The sequence below is a fragment of the Anolis carolinensis genome, chromosome 2 (genome assembly GCF_035594765.1).
Source record: "Anolis carolinensis isolate JA03-04 chromosome 2, rAnoCar3.1.pri, whole genome shotgun sequence".
NCBI classification, from domain to species: domain Eukaryota; kingdom Metazoa; phylum Chordata; class Lepidosauria; order Squamata; family Dactyloidae; genus Anolis; species Anolis carolinensis.
In genome coordinates this window covers 189,530,035-189,550,433 of record NC_085842.1, presented here as the reverse complement: position 1 = coordinate 189,550,433, position 20,399 = coordinate 189,530,035, and the positions used below count along the sequence as shown (strand labels likewise).

General features: G+C 40.0%; 1 protein-coding gene across 5 annotated transcripts in view; it reads left to right on the top strand.

Moving 5' to 3' along the window:
- The window catches only part of chd1l (chromodomain helicase DNA binding protein 1 like), a 49,845-nt gene that overhangs the window by 2,779 nt on the left and 26,667 nt on the right, over positions 1 to 20,399 (top strand). For 2 of the 5 annotated variants that reach the window (XM_062971356.1, XM_008103849.3), the window contains exons 2-11: positions 845 to 957; positions 2,433 to 2,536; positions 3,501 to 3,615; positions 4,047 to 4,078; positions 5,145 to 5,226; positions 6,651 to 6,813; positions 8,676 to 8,831; positions 13,797 to 13,889; positions 15,693 to 15,789; positions 19,115 to 19,188. In XM_062971356.1, coding sequence (XP_062827426.1) covers positions 845 to 957; positions 2,433 to 2,536; positions 3,501 to 3,615; positions 4,047 to 4,078; positions 5,145 to 5,226; positions 6,651 to 6,813; positions 8,676 to 8,831; positions 13,797 to 13,889; positions 15,693 to 15,789; positions 19,115 to 19,188 — 1,029 coding nt within the window. Of the gene's footprint in view, positions 1 to 844; positions 958 to 2,432; positions 2,537 to 3,500; positions 3,616 to 4,046; positions 4,079 to 5,144; positions 5,227 to 5,277; positions 5,501 to 6,650; positions 6,814 to 8,675; positions 8,832 to 13,796; positions 13,890 to 15,692; positions 15,790 to 19,114; positions 19,189 to 20,399 lie in introns of those variants that run through there. The other 3 variants (XM_062971359.1, XM_062971357.1, XM_062971358.1) reach the window with 3 other exon arrangements.

Sequence of the window (20,399 nt, the reverse complement as noted above, 5' to 3'; positions counted from 1 at the left end):
CTTTTGAGAGGTTTTTCCCCTCCTTCCAGTTTCTTGCTATCACCAGTCTGGCGGCCGTTACCATATAGGTAAATAGTCTCTCCTTGTTCTTCTTCTCTTGTTCTGTAATTGTTGTCTCCCTCTCTTTAAAGTTATACAAACCTAATAAATAATATTCCGGTTTACACTCAAATTCCAGTTTTAGTATCTTTTTACATTCTTTGTGGATTGTTTTCCAATACTTTTTTATTATCTTACAATTCCACCACATATGATAATATGATCCTACTCGTTCCCTACAGTGCCAACATCTATTGTCTCTGCTTTTATACATTAATCCTAGTTTTTTTGGCGTCCTGAGGCCTCCAAATGTGAGAAAAGATAAGGGACACCGAAGCCCCTTCCACACAGCTGAATAAAATCCCACATTTTCTGCTTTGAACTGGGTTATATGGCAGTGTGGACACAGATAACCCAGTTCAAAGCAGATGTTGTGGGATTTTCTGCCTTGATAGTCTGGGTTATATGGTTGTGTGGAAGGGCCCTTAGAATCATAGAATCACCGAGTCTGAAGAGACCCCAGGGGCCATCTAGTCCAACCCCCTGCCATGCAGGAAAAGCACAATTGAAGTATCCCTGACAGATGGTCATTCAGCCTCTGCTTCAACAGAAACATTGCCCAGGGGATGCCTGGATATGTTACTATCCTGCTGTGAGACTTCTCTCATGTCTCCGCAAGCTAGAGCTGACAGACGGGAGCTTACTCTGTTTCGCACATTCAAACATGCAACCTTCAGGTCAGCAACCCAACCTTCAGGTCATCTTATCCATGTATATGGTTCTTTTTCTCTCTTCTTTACTCAAGGCATCAATCTCCATCCGTATCAGCTGGAAGGTGTGAACTGGTTGACACATTGCTATGGAACATGGCATGGCTGCATCCTGGGTGACGAAATGGGCCTTGGGAAGACTTGCCAGGTGTATCTCTCTCTCTCCTTCTGTAGAAAAACCTAGTATTTTTTCATTGTCGTCGATCAATCCCCTAGATCAGCATGTTCCATGAAACCCAAAGGCTCCGTAAAAGCATTGTATGGGTTCAGTGAAAAATCTTTAAAATATAAAATGGTTTTAAAATAAAACCACACAAGGCTAACTATTTAATTTAGAGTCTCTGTAATAGCTTTTTTTGTGCTCCAGCTATTGTTACCTGTAGTGTAGTGCGCATTTAAACAAGAGTGATGCGCATGCAACTGATTTTTCACATTGATTCCACATATCTTTTCTGAATTTTTCTTTCAGGTACAGTTTTTGAGATGAAAGACGTATAGAATATTGGAATGTTATTCATAAAATATCAAAGAGTAAAATTTTCTTCAAAACTAGACATAGGAAATTGAGATAAGTATTTTGATTAGCATAACATGATATGTGGTATACTTTGATTAAACAAATTGCTGATCGAGTTAGGTTTCTGCATAAAATAAATGTCTTCTGAAGAATTAAATGATTTGGGAATTGTTGCCCTAGGTACTGTTGGATTGCTGCCCCAACGTTTCTTGCTATTAGCTGTGCTGGATAGGGGTAATATTTTGTCATGAATACATGTAGAGCTGGGTTTGCCTTTAAGCAGAATGAGACAGTTATCCAAGCATCAGATTTTAGATGCCAAAAAAAGCAGTACTGTATACAGTGTTCCCTCACTACTTCGCAGTTCACTTTTTGCGGATTCGCTGTTTTGCTCTTTTTCAATAATCTCTAAAAGACTATTATAAATCATAAAAAATTACAATTTGCAGCCTAAGGAAGGGAGGAAGGAGAAGCCAAAGGGAGAGAAAAGGAACCCAAGCTGCAACGGGAGGAGAAGAAGGCGATTTATTAACACACGATTGGTCGATAAAGACTTAAAATAGTGTATAACTACTAAAATAATGTATAAATATTAAAATAAATATAGCGTCCCTACTTCACGGATTATCACTTATTGCAGGTGGTCCCGCGATAAGTGAGGGAACACTGTATTATTATTAGCTCAGCTGTGAAAGTATTTCTACTGTCTGGGAATAGGGGTGGTGGTGGGATGTCATGCTTTGTTTAGCATAATAACTTTCCTGGTTTTGAATACTATATACCTTCTCTTAAGGATTGTCATTTGTGGAGTTTGTTTCCAAGAGATACCAAACCCATCTGAACAATTTTTACAAAAATGGGAAAAAAACATGCTAAGGATATGCATTAACTTGCTATAAAAAGGCAGTTTTCCCAAGCCCTGTGGTTGGAAGTGATATGCTGCCACATATAACTCATTCTTCAACATAGGGGGATTTGTACCTTTTGGAAACAAGTTCCACATTTGGTGTTGTGCTTCAGTAATAGCTGAAAGTCTTGATTTGGATCTAGCAACATTACTTTGCATTTTATGACACAAAATGTCTGCATTTTTTCATATATTTCAGACCATTTCTCTACTTCTTGTTCTAAGTGGAAAGCTTAATAAAAGGCCTTTTTTGGTCCTTTGCCCTCTGTCTGTGTTAAACAACTGGAAGGAGGAACTTAACAGGTAACCCTATGAACATAAAGGCATACAATATAGAAATGTTATAGAGTTTAAATATGTCTTAACATTCAAACTGTCTAGCAATATTAATATTAAAAAATCTAGTTATTTTGACATATGGAAACCCTAAAGTAAATTTATCACAAGAATTTCCTGCCAGGTTTTGTTTCGAGGGGCTTTGCCCTTGTCTAAGAGTAACTTGCTATAATAAAAAAGAATGACAAACACCCACAAATTGAGAAGTACAGTAGAGTCTCACTTATCCAACACTCACTTATCCAACGTTCTGGATTATCCAACGTTCTGGATTATCCAACGCATTTTTGTAGTCAATGTTTTCAATATATCATGATATTTTGGTGCTAAATTCGTAAATACAGTAATTACTATATAGCATTAATGTATAATGAACTATTTTTTTCTGTCAAATTTGTTGTATATCATAATGTATTGGTGCTTAATTTGTAAAATCATAACCTATTTTGATGTTTAATAGGCTTTTTCTTAATCTCTCCTTATTATCTAACATATTTGCTTATCCAACGTTCTGCCGGCCCATTTATGTTGGATAAGTGAGACTCTACTGTAATAGGGTAATGGAGAAGTAATAGAGTAACAGAGAAGTAACATAGCGTAACTGTAACAGACATTAAAAGAAGAATGATTCTCCCCTCCTAAACAACCATTGGGCTCCTCTGCCTTTCATTGTGCTTCTACAAAGTCTACAACTTATGTCATTTTCAGATATTGTGTAGAGTATGATAAAAGCCACTAGCATGAGCTCATATATTATCTACAAAAGATCCCAGGTTCTGCCTCTTGCATAACAGTGAAAACAATTCTAAATCAAAATAGGTAGTAGTGGGCAAGGTGAATTAATGATCTGACCCAGTACAAGAAAAGTATGCATTCTGATCATATTCATGTACCAAATGTACTGCTAAATGTTATTTAATTTTAAAAATAGATTTGCTCCACGGCTTTCCTTCATAACATATTGGGGAGACAAGGAAGAAAGGACTGAGCTACAACAGGATATATTCTCAAATAATAATTTCCACATTCTGCTAACTACATATGAGGTACTTGACTTTGTCAACAGTAGTAATGTACTGGGATATGTGAGATGCTTGCCCTTAGTTTTATATCTTCTCAACAGTGGTGGTGCAATTCTTGATTTGCCAAAGACCAATTGATAAGTCTGACTTTATTAAATGAAGTTTGTTGCATTAAGACACAACAACAAAACCTACAAAATTGGATGGGATGCTATCTCTACCATTTTGGAAGAATCAGTCATGTTCAAAAAAATTTCAAGACAATACATGTTCTTTGTGGGAATTACTTTAAAGGATGGGAATGGCACCAAAGGATCTGGTTTCTGAAACTGAAAAATACACAAACAGATTTTAAGTTTTTTTTATCTGATCCTTTTAACAGAAAGGAAAATAGCCCTGACCACTTTTTTATGCAGAAGTATGTGAATAACAGTTTTCTTCCACTTGCTTTGCAGATATGCCTTAAAGATGCTTCATTTTTGAAACGGTGAGAACATCAGATTTGCACCTAAATTTTTGTAACATATATGTTTAGGTTGGTTATCTGTGCCTCTTTCAAAGAAAACATTGATTACACAGCCCAACAATGCTTTTATTGGTGTCTTGGTTTTTAGGTCTGTTCCTGGGGTTATTTGGCAAACAATGATTCAGAAAGACACTGATTGCTTTGGATAGACTGCATCAGCTCTAGTTTCTTAGCTATAGCGTATTGAATGATTTTGCATCCTAAATCTCTGCTTTTGGTAGATAAGTAGATTTTCATGTAGTACACTTTTCTTTTAACTTTTAATATGTTTCTTCATGCTTAATTTAACACAATATTAAATTATCCTGATTTTTAATGAGCAAACAGAGTGAAGAATCACATAATGGCAAATGTTCTGTATCTCAAAAATTAGAGCGGGTAGGGGAAAACTGGTGCGATTTTTGGAATCAGGATGGCAAATATACCATACCTAGAAGTAGGGCTAACCAGGGTTATCCTGATAATATTATCGTGCTCTATTAAATATTTTCTTTCCAAATCAACAATAATATGATCTGATTGAAGAACCTATGGATCCATATTGTACAACTTGGCAGTTTAATTTAATTCTGAAATATAAAATGAAGTAGTCTCAGACTAGTGCTTCAAAAGGGTACCACTTGTTGAATTATTATCTGTCCAGATCAGTAATTGAGAGAGGGAAATCAGATAGCAGTTTGCCCTGAACTGGAAGAAGAGCATTGGAGGTATGGTGAGAACAACAGTTCAGCGCGAAGGAGAGAAATGTCAAAGATTAGTAATAGTGTAGTTGGCCTTCACATCCATGGATTCTGTAATATATATATCTATATATATATATATCCAAAAGCAAACCTTGATTTCCCCATTTTATATAAAAAAATTTTTTACTATACAATGTATACAATGAGACTTGAGCATCCATGGGTTTTGCTGTCCTGGAACCAAACCCCAGCAAACATCAAAGGTCTGCTGCATTCATTTATGTAGAAAGAAGAAGAACCCCAGGACTTCACCTAATTTTTTTTTATTTGTGTTTTGTGTTTAGTTTTAACTGGGCATGCCTTGTTGTGGATGAAGCTCATAGGCTCAAGAATGAGGATTCATTACTTCATAAAACACTCTCAGAGGTAAAAGTGTAGTGCAGTATTTTTTTTCTTTTCTCAATTTCTTCATGATAGGAACAAATATATATCTGGGTTGGATGTGAGGGCGATCTGGCTGCGACATCTGTCACCCCATTGATCGCCAGGGTTGATTCGGCTGATCTGGCTGGCTAGGCGGGTGTCCCCTTCCTCCCTCACCACTCCATGTGCGTCCCTCCCGAAGCTGCGTGCTCGGTGGAAGAGGACGACGTCCCAGGTATAGAAGGAGTGTACCGAGGTCTCCAGTCTTCGGTCCCAGGTATATCTGGGTTGCTATGAGTTTTCCAGGCTGTCTGGCCATGTTCCAGAAGCATTCGCCCACGTTAATGGTTGTGAGGTCTGTTAGAAACTAGGCACGCAGGCTTTATATATCTGTGGAATGCCCAGTATAGGAGAAAGAACTTTTGTCTGTTTGAGGCAAGTGTGAATGTTGCAGTTGGCCAGCTTGATTAGCATTGAATAGCCTTGCAGCTTCAAAGCCTGGCTGCTTCCTTCCTGGGGGAATCCTTTGTTGGGAGGTGTTAGCTGGCCCTGGTTCGTTCCTGTCTGGGATTCCCCTGTTTTCTAAATGTTGTTCTTTATTTACTGTCCTGATTTTAGAGTTTTTTAAATATTGGCATCCAGATTGTGTTCATTTTCATGGTTTTCTCCTACTGTTGAAATTGTCCACTTGCTTGTGGATTTCAATGGCTTCCCTATGTAGTTTGACATGGTGATTGCTAGAGTGGTTCAGCTTTGAACTGGATTAAATTGCAGTGTAGACTCATATGATCCAGTTCCAAGCAGATAATGTGGATTATCTGATCTCATAATCTGGATTACATGGCAGTGTAGAAAGGGCCTGGATCCACTCAGACCTGTCTAGAAATGTAAACGGATAAAAATTAGCAAACTGATAAAAAGGTTTGTATTGGTAAATTGCAACAAGTTGTTTCATAGCAAAGAGTGCTCAGCACTATCTATTGTGGAGTACTCCCGTGCCTAGAGAACATGCCCTTGAAATGCTTACTGTAATGTACTCCAAATCCTGGAGGAGGCCAAGATGTGATCATGCGGCAGGAAGGGGTTATAAATTGCACAAAGAACCAGAGAAAAAAAGTCCTCACTCTCAAAGCTTTCTATAACGGAGAAGCCAAGCAGTCAGAATTCTTCCCCTGTTTCTCTTTGTTTGGTGTTCAGGGGAAGGAGAGGATTAGTTCTCAATTACAAGTATGTGAAGTACATCTCCTTTGTCTGTTGTGCCCAGATAATTTATTCAGAGCCATGTGACTATCTTACAAGGTAATCAATACACAACATAACATTTATGACTGGTTCATATATGCAAAATAATACTGCCTCATATGTTTTTTCCCACATTCACAGCAATGACTAGTTCAACAGTAGCTCAACCTCTGCATCTTTTCCAGTTTTCCACAGATTTCTGCCTTCTGCTGACTGGCACTCCGATTCAGAATAGCCTCAAAGAGCTATATGCCCTGCTTACTTTTATTGAACCAGTTATATTCCCCAAGGACCTAGCGGAAAAATTTGTTCACTATTACCATGAAGTTAAAAAGGAAAGCAAAACAGGCAAGTAAAAATATTGTGACGGGCCTAAGAGTTTTTGTGGGAGTAAAAAACTTGCCAAGTTTCTCTAAAGGAAAATGTCTTGTCTAACACCACATGTGAAGGAGAAGTATTATTACCCAAATGGTCAAGGGATTCTGTCGAAAGCACTTTTCCTTACCATTTAAAAGCAGCATGGCTTCCAACTCATTCTGGAATTAATAATGTTTGGAGAAGGGCAAGGAGGCAATTTTTTTGGCCTCCATGGTATCTTTGCAGATAGACAGAAAAGACAGGAATAATGGAGCCTGTAGAATTTAAAAATTTCTACATGGCCATATACAGCTTCCAACATAGTAACAGGCAACATTTAATGCCAATATAAACAGTGCAGATATAGATCCATAATTATATATACTAATTTCACATATGCATTTCTCCCTGAAACATTTGCAAATCCTCTATATATGTGCATTTCCCTCCTGCATCTATCTAAAATGTGTGTGTGTGTGTGTGTGTGTGTGTGTGCATTTCCCCTGTAGTATTTCCAAGTCCTGTATATCAGTATTCATATATATCTAGCTAGACATCTCTATATATAGAGATTATTATATCTGCATAGGATTTGCAAAGACTTGCAAACATGTGAGCAAAAATTCATATTTAAAAATAATGTATACACATGGATACAGATATACAGGTATATGGAAATCTCTAGATATCTATATGTATATAGGATTTGCAAAGACTTGCAAACATATGAGGGGAAATTCATATATAAAATTAATATATAGAGAGAGATACAAATATTTAGGTACATAGGGATTGCAAAAGCTTGCAAGGGGAAGTGCCTACATATCTGTAGCAGAGATTAACAAATATTTCAGGGAAAAATGCTTTCATAAGATTAATGGATATATATATATATACACACACAGTAGAGTCTCACTTATCCAACATTCGCTTATCCAACGTTCTGGATTATCCAATGCATTTTTGTAGTCAATGTTTTCAATATATCGGGATTTTTGGGTGCTAAATTCATAAATACAGTAATTACTACGTAGCATTACTGCATATCGAACTACTTTTTCTGTCAAATTTGTTGTATAACATGATGTTTTGGTGCTTAATTTGTAAAATCTTAACCTAATTTGATGTTTAATAGGCTTCTCCTTCATCTCTCCTTATTATCCAACATATTCGCTTATCCAACGTTCTGCCGGCCCGTTTATGTTGGATAAGTGAGACTCTATATACACACACACACACACAGTAGAGTCTCACTTATCCAACATAAACGGGCCGGCAGAATATGTTGGATATTATATCTATCTATCTATCTATCTATCTATCTATCTATCTATCTATCTATCTATCTATCTATCTCTTCTTCCTGACTTGCAAGGGCTTATTTTCCTTTTCGAAACATTCCCTTGGTTAAGAGTGAGGGAGGCTTTGGAAAAACAAACACACTGATAAGGGAGGAGAGAAATATATCATCTATTGCAAGCAGTAGCCTCCAGGCTCCGCTGCCTGGCTTGACTTTGACCCAATTATAAGCCAAGGGAGGCTTTTTCAGCTCATAAAAAGGGCTGAAAATCTCGGCTTATCTTCGAGTATATACAGTAATCCAGATAATCAAAGCAGATAATCCACATATGAGTCTACACTGCCATACATTCCAGTTCAAATCAGATAATACAGATTTTATATGGCAGTGTAGAAGGGGCCTATAATGCTTGCTGCTACAATTTCTTGGATCTTTGAAGCCTCATTCACTTTAATTGTCCTTTTTCAGCATGAACGGGTACGTCTGAAAGATGCTGTATTTCATGCACTGTGATTTAGAGTGGCTTTAATAGAATTTCTCTCCCCTTAATCAGCACAAGAACTGCACAGTCTGTTGAAGCCCTTCTTGCTCAGGAGAGTGAAATCAGAAGTTGCAAGTGAGCTCCCAAAGAAGATGGAGATCATTCTCTACCATGGAATGTCAGCATTGCAAAGGAAATTTTATAAGGCTATTTTGACGAAAGACCTAGGTAAGCAGAGTGATTATTTTTAAAGTAAGCAATTTAATTTACCATGAACTGAAACTGATTGGTTTCTTGTTATACAGTTCTAAATTATTATTTATTCATTTTTATCCCGCTTTTTCCCATGAATGGCATTCAAAGTGGCTTACAAAGATTTAAAAAACACAAATACATATACATCAATACATAAAATACATAATCAACTAAAACACCATAAGACAATTTAATGAAATAACCCAGTTTGAACACACAATATACAGCAAATTAACAAATACAATTAAAAATTCCCTAACCTCAGGCCACTGAGGTTATTGGTAAAATAAATTATACATATTCCTAAGTCACTCAATTTTCGTAAATGTACATGTGTCTTGGAATCAGGAACTTAGAAGTCGGTGATTTTGCCCAAAATAATATTGCTTCTTTTACGTATTGTCTGTGAAATGCACACATATGGGTTTCCCAGTGTGCCTGCACAGACATTGGACCCTTCTAGAAGCTTTTAAATGAAACATTTTGGTGGAAGTCCTGCACACTCTCCCCATGTAGTATATATATGCCTGTGGGCAGGGCTACGCCTCAGTTCTTAGTAGGAACTTTCTAGTGTCTCTGTTTAACCTATTCCTAACGGCTTTTGACCACAGACTGTCTCTGACTATGTTTTGGCTTCTATTGGATATCAACCTTGTTGACCTGGACTTCACTGACCACTCTCTAATCCTGACTGGCTCCAATGACTCAAGCCAGACCATGTCCACTTTATATTTTAAAAATGTGGGGCATGTGGGGTGAAACTGCCTGATTCCGGTGGGCACAACATGTGTCTTTTGTGCCTAGGGGAGGGCCATGTCCCCCAAACTTGCCCAATTTGCCAGGACTTTACCCCCTAGGCACGCCGCAACAGAGGCCTGCCTCAAGGCTGTTCTCTACAAGCGGCAGGAGGGAGTGTCAAGGCTGCAGTACTGAGCAGCGGCCTCGCACCGTGCAAAGAGCTCATTTTGCTGCTCTCCTCATCAGGCTTTCAAGGGCCCTTAATCTACAGACACCAAAACCCACTAACGTGGTGGAAGATCCATGTTTTTTCTTTCTCAGAGCAACAAACGGCGATGTCTGCAGCATTCTCAACCTTACCCTACCTGCTACATCAAAACAGTCAGCATGGCACCATCCCTGGTTCCAGCTACTCCCAAGAGGGCCGAAAACCTTTACAAAGTTGATCCATCCACGGCTTCCTGGCTCGCTAAGATGCCTAACGCCAACTCAGTTGTAAAGGACGCGCAACCAAAACCAGCCCAGAAGGCACAACTTACTGCCTCTGATAGGGAAGGGAAGACACTTGATGCTATGGCCAAAAAGTTTTATTTCTCCGCTTGTCTATTCGCTAGGATGGCCCACTACGGTATTTATATGTAGTCTACCAGAACTACCTTTGGAACAAAATTGGGCCCTTCCTTGACTCTCTTTCCCCCAATGAACAAACTCTGGCCAAGGCATTCAAACAAGAAGCACTTTTGCTCGCGAGCCTCCAAAAGGACCTGGCTAAAAACACTTCCGATGCTTCCAGAAAGTTCCTGGCAGGAGCTGTTGCTTTACGTAGACACGCTTGGCTAAGGGCTGCCACACTATCCCTGTCAGCCCACTCCTTATTGAAGATCTACCAATGGATGAAGCCTATTTAACTCGGAGATGGACTCGCAACTCGAGCACTCCCATAAAATGAAACAGACCATCAACAAATATGGTCAGCAGCCCTACCATCCCTACTCATACCAACAACGTCAGTGTTGGGGTTACCAATTTCAATACTACCGCAGACGTTATAGCCCATCATTCCCTCAGGAAAGACAGTGCCAACAGCCCACCTTCATGGGAAATCGCAATCCACCATAGATTATAGATCTATATCTCTGCATTGTTTATATAGGCATTGAATGTTTGCCTGTTACTATGTTGGAAGCCGGCCTGAGTTGCCATGGGGAGATGGGGGGGGTACAAATGAAGTTCTATTTATTATTATTATTGTAATTATTACAAAGTTATTGTTGATACCATCTTGTTTTTGTTTATTCTACATTTCCACTTACAGATCTAGTTTACTGTTTTTCTTTGAAATATGGTAAATATTCCAAAACATTTAACTGTCTGATGCCTCAATTAATGTAATTTTATTGGTATTTATTTTTATTTTGAAATTATCAGTAGCTGCTGTATTTCCCACCTTTGGCGTATACTTGAGTCAATAAGTTTTCAGTTTTTTGTGGTAAAATTAGGTGCCTCGGTTTATATTCGGGTCGGCTTATACTCAAGTATATACGGTATTTGTCATCCTTGCTCTGCGTTATAACTAAAAAACAAAGCTATCACCCAATATGCTCTTTGTGGCCCTTTCTAGGGAGTTGCTTCCCAGAGAGAAAACCATACCCGGATCCTATCAACTTTCGAATACATTCTATATGTTTCCATTTAGCATGCAGCACACTATCTAAATCAGGGGTCCCCAAACTTTTTAAACAGAGGGCCAGTTCACGGTCCCTCAGACTGTTGGAGAGCCGGACTATAGTTTTTTAAAAACTATGAACAAATTCCCATGCACACTGCACATATCTTATTTTGAAGTAAAAAAACAAAACGGGAACAAAAACAGTCTCAATGTTAATCATAATCATAATAAAAATAATAGAGTTGGAAGAGACCCCTTGGGCCATTTAGTCCAACCCCCTTCTACCTTTGTGTATCAAGAGCACAAGCAAAGCATCCCTGACAGATGGCCACCCATCCTCAATGTTGTTAATAATAGTAGTAGTAGTAGTAGTAGTAGTAGTAGTAGTAATAACTTCCCAAGTGTTTATCATCCGAAAATACATCACATAGTCCTAAACGTTTGGGAAGTGTTCGACTTGTGATTTTGTGATACGAAATCCAGCATATCTATCTTGTTTGTTGTGTCAGACTATGTCGTTGTGTCAATAATAATAATAATAATAATAAATCACACAGGCCTAAATGCTTGGGAAGTGTTTGACTTGTGATTTTGTGATACGAAATCCAGCATATAGATCTCATTTGCTGTGTTATACTGTGTCCTTCTGTCAATAATAATAATAATAATAATAATAATAATAATAATAAAGAGGGTTGGAAGAGACTCCTTGGGCCATTTAGTCCAACCCCCTTCTGCCTTTCTGCACCAAAAGAACTAGCAAAGCACCCCTTAATAATTAATAATTAATTAAATAATAATTAAAATACTATTATAAACAAGCAAAGTTTTGGAAGGCACGCACCAGGCGAGGGAGGAGGTGGGAAAGGCATGTGGAGGAGGAGGGAGCCACCACTGTGGGGGCCGGATAAATGGCTTCGATGGGCCGCATTGTGGCCCCCAGGCCTTAGTTTGGGGACCCCTGATCTAAATCATCATAACCCGGAAGTCCTCTGGGGTTAACATACAAAACATGTACAATACCTTGGGCATCTGCCTGCCTATCCAAATACCTTGCCAAACATTCACTATGGCTTTCTGATCCTTGTTTTGTGCTGAGGTTATCACTTGGATATCTTGAGAGCATATAGGGAACTTTTCTTTTTGGTCCAGGGGTCCAATTCCATTTTAGGCAAGATCAGAACACTCCTCACCCTGGGCCTGTCTGGTTGTTGTTGTGGTTACTATTATTTATGCCCTCGTTTTCTCTCTAAGAAGGTACTCTCAAAAGTACTTACAGTAAAACCAATACACTACAATTTGAAACCTAAAAATATACAAACATTGAAATAGAATTAAATATTAACAGTATTAAAATAAACAGTTAAAGCCAATCCAGCACCCAAGTAGGGGAAAAGGTCTGCAGGGGGCTGAATTCTGGCTTGAATGTGCCAGAGTTTTTTTAGATTGTTGGTAACTTCCATGGCATATTGTAGTCTTATGGCAGTTACATTTTAAAAGATATATTTTAATGTCCAAGGCAGGAGAAGGCGACAACTGGGGGAACAGCGACTTTATACTTCCCCCTTCTGCCTTGCACTTTCATTTTATTTTTAACTATTTTTATAAAAGCACAGATTGTTGCCTTGCACCATCTAAAGATTTGGGAAGGTTTTCACCAAATTCTCTCACCCAGCTGTTTTAAGTTCAGAAAAATCTTTCTTTGAAGTACGAAATAAACCTGACATCGCTCCCATTTTCTGTCCTAGTTGTAAAAAGGTTTCCTCTGGGTTTAAACGTGGAAAAATTGTCACCTACACCCCCTAAAGCAGGCCTGGGCAAACCTCAGCCCTTCAGGTGTTTTGGACTTCAACTCGCAGAAATCCCAACCAGCTTACTAGCTGTTAGGAATTGTAGGAGTTGAAACCGAAACATCTGGAGGGACGAAATTGGCCCAGGCCTGATCTAGAGCCTATTTTTTGTTTCACAAAACCTCATTTTTGTGGCCAAACTTATACATCTATGTTTTTTTTTTTAACATGCTGGCAGTAGCAGATAAGGCAGGATAATGTTTGTGCTTTCCTGTTTTCTCTGTTTTGCCATTTATATATGCATAGTAATAGGTTCTGGAGGGGAGGTGCTGCTTATCTTTTATGTTGTACAATAGGACTAGAAAGAGTAGAATCCTAGTCTTTTCCAGATTTAGTATTATTGAATTGTTTACTGTAGACGTAATGCTGTGAACTGACACTGAAAGTCTATCTCTCCAACACTCCTTCACCATCCTTCCAGTGCTGCCAAAACTTTCCAGCTGGACAGAGGATGCAGGTGTCCAGTTGGGCAAAAAAGACTGTAGAAAGAAATATCTTTATCAGAGGCTTGGTTAACTTAGTAATTACTGCATTGACTTTGAACCTGTAGTTGACACTGCTGGTTTTAATTACCGGTAAACAGTAATTTCTGCACCAGCTATTTTCCCAATTAAACCTTCATGACTGGGTGTAGAGTATGATCACACCTCTCCTCCATATTCTTTTTCATTTGCTTTTCAGATGCCTTTGAAAATGAAACAGGGAAGAAAGCTAGACTTCAAAATGTTTTAATTCAACTCCGGAAATGTGTTGCTCATCCATATTTGTTCAACGGTAAGAATGATTAATGGCAGGAATATTGTTAAGGCTCTTGTAGCATAGCAGTATTATGTTTGGGTGCACAAATGCCATGGCACCAATCCAGGTCTTGACATGGCATAATCTTGAAGGCATTGAGATGATGGACACTACAGTTTCTTGAACTTTATCTCCTCAGGCTCGAGGCGGGTTACAGTATTGCTAAAACACATAGTCAAAACAGCTACCGAGCACAATTCAAAGCTCTGGCTTTAGCCTATAAAGGCTTAACGGCTCTGGTCCAACTTACCTGTCCGAATATATCTCCCTCCATGAACCAATTTGTGGATTAAGATCTTCCGGGGAAGTCCTGCTCTTGGCCCCTCTGGCCTCACAGGTGCAGCTGGTGGGGACAAGGGACAGAGCCTCCTCGGTGATGGTTTAATGTTTTATTAGGGGAGAGTCAACTTTGATGTTTTATACTGTTTTTTATTGAGAGCATTGAATTGTTGCCAATTGTTGCCAACCGCCCTGAGCCCCCTTTGGGGTTGAGAAGCGTGATATATAAATATCGCAAATAAATAAATAAACATAATAATTTAAAAACACTCTGTAAAATACACATATTAAAAATTATTTCAATAAAATACATATTAAAATATACAAAACAAAAGCTAGACATAGAGTAGAAATTTAAAAATTCACCATTAAAACTCTCTGGGTAGGCCTGCCTGAAGAGATAGTAAGACTAACTTAAGCATTTTCTTCAGCAATGTACTTCAGTTGTTTGGGAAGAAAAGTCTTTCTGGTTCTTAATCAATTGGTGACTTTTCTTAGGAACGTAACTGGAATACAGCTTATCAGGACTTCTTAAACTGTGGGTCCCGACACTCAGTGGGGTCCCCTTCACTCAATGTTGAGGTCATGAAAATATTGGCAACAATAAAAGATTTCTGAATGTCACCCAGTGGCTGTTTTAGACATTTACACAAATTGTTTGTGTAGTGTTTACAGCAAGATCTGTCGAAGATGCTTCAGCTGTACTTCATAAAAAGGAAAATCAGCCTGTTTAGCAAGCCTTGAAAATGGTAATTTGTTATCAGTAAATGATTTTTTTGTTATACAAATTTTATATAACTTTATATCCAGGGTCGCAAAAGAAAAATCTTGGGCCAAAAGGGATTCAGGATGGAATACTTTAAGAAGCCCTGTTCTAGAGCAAAGCTTTCATATCTATTGAGGGAAAGGAATCATTTTCACATAAATTTTCTGGAGGGAAGAAGTAAGCTGGCAGTGGAAAGGGGGCTACAACCCATTTTAATAGTAACTGGATACCACTAGCATAATCTCAGCTTTTGCTGGGAAAGAGGAGCATGGAAAAATCCTTGGGCAGAGAAAGTACTAATGAAATGAAAAGGAGAAAAACTTTGTGTAGCGGTCTTGGCTAGAAACAAGGAGGCTTGAACAGCAGAATTTGATCTCTAATCTGTATACTTATAACTTATAACATCTTCATGGCCTCTACAACTCTTTTTACCAAAGATGCAGTGCCTTTGTACTTACAATTGGCAAGTGGCCCCTTCTACACTGCCATATAATCCAGGTTATCAAAGCAGAAAATCCACATGATCTGCTTCTAACTGGACTATATGAGTCAACACTACCATATAGAATCATAGAGTTGGAAGAGGCATCATGGGCTATCCATCCAACCCCCTGCCAAGAAACAGGAAAATTGCATTCAAAGCATCCCCTACAGAATTCAAATTTAAAGCAGATAATCTGGATTTTATATAGCAGTGTAGAAGAGGCCTTAGTAAAAACCTTTGTCCATCCCAGGTGTTGAACCAGAACCCTTTGTCATCGGAGACCACCTCATCGAAGTCAGCGGAAAGCTGAACTTGTTGGATAACCTTCTCGCTTTCCTGTACGCTGGGTATGTTTTGCCTTATTGGGTTTTATATTCTTGAGGAAGAAAATGTGAATAATCAACACATCCCTACTTTCCTTAAAATTTGAATATCTTTGTAGAAGTAAAAGCTTGGTCTAGCATTTCAGTAGAAACAGTCCTACAAAAATAGTATGGAGGACAGGGAGAGATTTCTGAAGATTTTTTTTAAAAAAAAATCCAGCAGGACATTAAGCATTTCTAGATCTTCGTTGGAAAGTGAGTTTGCTGAAGAAATGCTTTCTCTATAGCTGGATGGTGCCTGTAATAGCTGTAATAAACCTGGTAAGACTTAGTCCTTCCAGCTGTTTCCACAAATTACAAATGACTGTAGTAGAATTCAGGCATCAGATTGAAGAAAGATAGTCATGAGACATGAAGTGATTGGCCTTCATTAGACAGATAGTTTGCAACTACAGTGCTCTTGGAGACTTACAACCTTTATCTTCAATTGTGTTTTCCTAATCTAAATCCCACCCCTCAGCTGTTACCTGCCCTGTTGAGAAATTACCTAATGGTTCTCATATTGTTTGTGCATGTTTCCCTAGTTGGAGATACAGCAGCTAGACTTGTGCATGGATTTGTTTTGGCTGTTGTTCTTTGGCTTCTTCAGATGCCCATAATAGCAAGGGCTCTGCCGCCATGTTGCTTTCAACAGAGCCGGACCACATGGCTGCTGGTTGCTATTCCTCCTCACGTGATTTGGGATCACGTGGCATGCAGAGAGACTACCGCATGCTCGCACTGGGTTTCCCTGTGAGCCCTGCCTGTTGGGCCAGTTAGAGTAGAAGAAACAGCTGTGACATGTCTTACGCAAGCTGTGTCTATTTAATGGTTCGAGCTCCCCCATTGCTCAGTTGTATCCTAGCTCTAGAGAGAGGTGCTTCAGTCCTATTTCCTTGCTGCCACTCACTCTCAGCTTTAGCTTTTGGGTTGACTTGGCCTTTCTCTAGCATTGAATCTTTTTGATTTTCCTTTATTTTCCTTTACTTTCTGGATTCTTTGTTTAGTGGGACTGGGAGTTGGAAAATGTGGGTGGATACACGGTGTTTGTGGGTGTGCTTTTCTTTTAGGGTGTCTCTGAGTTTTGAGTCACCCTTTAGCCTCTAATAAAGCCTTCGGCTTCTTCTCTTATCTCTTCTCCCTCCTCTCTTTCATCAAAGTAGTACTTTAAAAAGATTTTAATTAAGAACTAGCTTGGGGACATGGCGGTGCGGGTTATTTGAAAAAGGCATTATTTGTCTTTGATTATTGGGTATTCTCAGTTTGGAGTGGGTGAACTACAGTTCCCAGAATTGTGGGTCAATCCTCCCCAAACCCTGCCAGTATTCAAAGTTGGCCATTTTGGATCTGTGTACCAAGTGTGGTCCAGATCTGTCGTTGATTGGTCATCGCTTGGCTGCAGTGCTCTCTGGATGGGGGTGAACTACTACAACTCCCAGATTCCCGGGGCAATTGTCTCAAAACATCTGTCAGTATCCACAGCAGGGAACAGGCCCGGCCCAACACGGCACGCTGGCCACGCCCCCGCGTTGGGCGCCACCTTCCCAGGGGCACTATTGAACCCCTGGGAGGCGGGGCCACACCTGGCGGAGGCGGGGCCATGTGACGTGGAGGCGTGGCCAGCTCTGGCCCCGCCTCCCACGGGGCGCGCCATGGCGCAGCCAGGCCAGGGCGCACCCCGCGGGAGGCGGAACCGGCCACGCCTCCCATGGCGCGCGCCCGCTGCAGCGGGAGTCCTTTCAGGCTGCGGCCTGGAAGAAATCCTGCTGCAGCTTGGCTGCGCCAGGGCGCACCCCGCGGGAGGCAGGACCAGCCACGCCTCCCACGGCGCGCGCCCACTGCAGCAGGAGTCCTTTCAGGCTGCGGCCTGGAAGAACTCCTGCCGCAGCTTGGCTGCGCCAGGGCGCGCCCCGCAGGAGGCAGGGCCATATTTGGCCCCGCCTCCCGCGCCGCGCACCCTGGCCCCGCCTCTCATGCCGCCCACGCCACGGGAGGCGTGGCTGCCCGCGTTGGAGGCGGGGTTAGTCCTGGCCACGCCTCCTGCGGCGCAGGGGAGGGGGCGCAAAAAAAATTTGCGTACCCCTTCGAATTTCCTCGGGCCGGTCCTGGCAGGGAATGTTGAGTCTGTGTGCCAGATCCGCCAGTTTGGTACAGATCCGCCGTTGGCTGGGTTCAGTGCTCTTTGGATGCAGGTGAACTACAAGTCCCAAAATCACAGCTCATTCCCACAAACCCCTGCAGCATGTTCAGTTGGTCATGAGGCTTCTCTGTGAAAAGTTTGGTCTTAGTCCATTGTCGGTGGGGGTCACTGTTTCTCTGGATGCAAGTGAACTATAATTCCCTTTCCCCCAAACTTGTCCAATATCTTCTGTTGGTTATGGGGGCTCTGTGTGCCAAGTTTGGTCCTGGTCCATCATCGGTGGGGTTTGGAGTGCTCATTCATTGCAGGTGAACTCCCAGTAAATCCCAGTACCTACGACTCCGTGGAGCCAGCCAGGAGGTGAAGCGATGTGGGCAGGGGTGCTGACTAGCTGTTTGGCTTGCCGGCAGCCATTACGAGGAGACACCGGAACAACCCCTCCTCTCAGACGGCTGATAGATCTCTCTAGGGGTCACGACCCCCAGGTTGAGAACCACTGTGATAAAGCAATAGAGGTGAGCCTGGAGCAAGAAAGACAACTTGTCTCCTCATGCTTAGGCACCACCATTTTTCTCAAATATTCTGGCTGTCTTCATACAAGAATTTAAAGAAAAAATTATATACAACAAAAAAGATATAAATACTTAACTAAAACTACAAAAAAGAAAAACAATTAATTAAAAATTATAAACACCAAGAGAATAAAAAGAAAATATATCCATTTGACTTTCCAACTTTTCTAGTGATGATAATAGAAAACTTTTTCAAATACAGGTCTAATTTGTAAATGTCTCCTGCTCTAGTTATTCAAGCAATCTAATAATTACTAAAACCTACAGTATATTTACTCTCTTTTGTGTTTTTGTTTGGCTTTTACAAAAAAAATACTTCTAGGCAATGATTTTTTCCCCTTCTAATCAGAGTTCTAATTTATTTTACATGTTTCAAAACCTATTCTTATGGATACTTCTCTGTTTATATACTGAGTAATTGAGCTTAATGAGAATTGGTTGTTAAATGTGTGTATTTAACAACCATATTCCATGACTGCAAAGTTCAATGGGATTTTCTTCAAATTAATGCATGCGGTTAAAGCCTAATTCAGATGTTGCATGGACTTTGCTGTATTTTACACTGAAATCAAGAGCTCTAATTTATTTTTCATTCTAGTGGTCACCGTGTATTGCTGTTTTCCCAGATGACCAACATGCTGGATATTCTGCAGGACTATATGGATTACAGAGGTAAATGCAGCTGGTTTTATTGCCAAGAGTCCTGTTTCGACTGCAGAATTTTTAGACATTTAAGCCTTTCTATAGAGAAGAGCCCTGTACCACATATCTTGATTACCACCATCCTCTGTCTTCTCATACTTACTTTTGAGCCCTGGGCTTCAGTCCACAATCTGTATTCTGGTTTTGGTTTTGACTTTTAAACAGGATACAAGTGAATAATGGTACTGAATATATAATGAAAGAGAAATAAAAAGTAGCTGATTCTGTGCATTAGTAGATAGATTAATTAAACAGCTCAATGAAAGAAAAAATCTTAGTATCTTGGTTTTTATGCCTGTTCCTGGGTTTATTTGAGGTACTGATCCAGAAAATTAAATATGAAGATGTATCCAGACATTTAAGAACAGAGTGAAACAGCTCTGCCTGTACAGATATGCAGATTTTTCTCCTTATTGAGAAGGAAAACACTTGATCACAAAGCAAAGATCAACCCTTGTCGATGAGATGTGTTTTGAAACGTTATAATGAGTCAAAACCATACACTGGATGCCCCTGTAAAAGAAAGGCCTAGATGATTCTCTTTCTAGGGTTAAAAACGCTGTGTGTCAAGGTCCAAGTTTGTTCCTAAATCACATTGCAGACTGATATGAATATGAATCATGGTGCTGCATTTTGGGGTTTTCCGAAGCCTGATCCATTGCTGATACAGTTTAAATGTTTGGGGCACACGGCTGCAAGTCCAATGAAAGGGCTTCTAGAGCTTGTTAGCTGTGATCACTCTGATATGTTTGGATTCATTGTCAAGCCTTGCTTTGATGGCTCCCTATGGCAGAAACAGAACTAAACCCATTACATAAGTCCACTAGAATATACATTTAGATAAAGAATCCTTTCAGTCCCTTTTCACAAGGAGCGCATGACATGGAAGCTGTGACCAGTACTGCTCGGCACAAGACAATACTGAAATTGTACTGGAACACTCTTCTATATTAAGTTTTAGGGTTTTTTTCCTGCCCTCAACTCTAGTCTCCAGAGTAGCTTCAGAGTTTTAGGTATTCCCACCATATACGAGTACATCAAAACTTGTTGATACTGCCATGTATGTTGAAGCAAAGTCACATCAAAGTCACAACCTATCAGTCCATTGTATCTGAAGAATTCTTCTCCAGCACTACATCTCTCAGATGAGTGGGTTTTCTTCCTACTAGCTTTCTTCAATG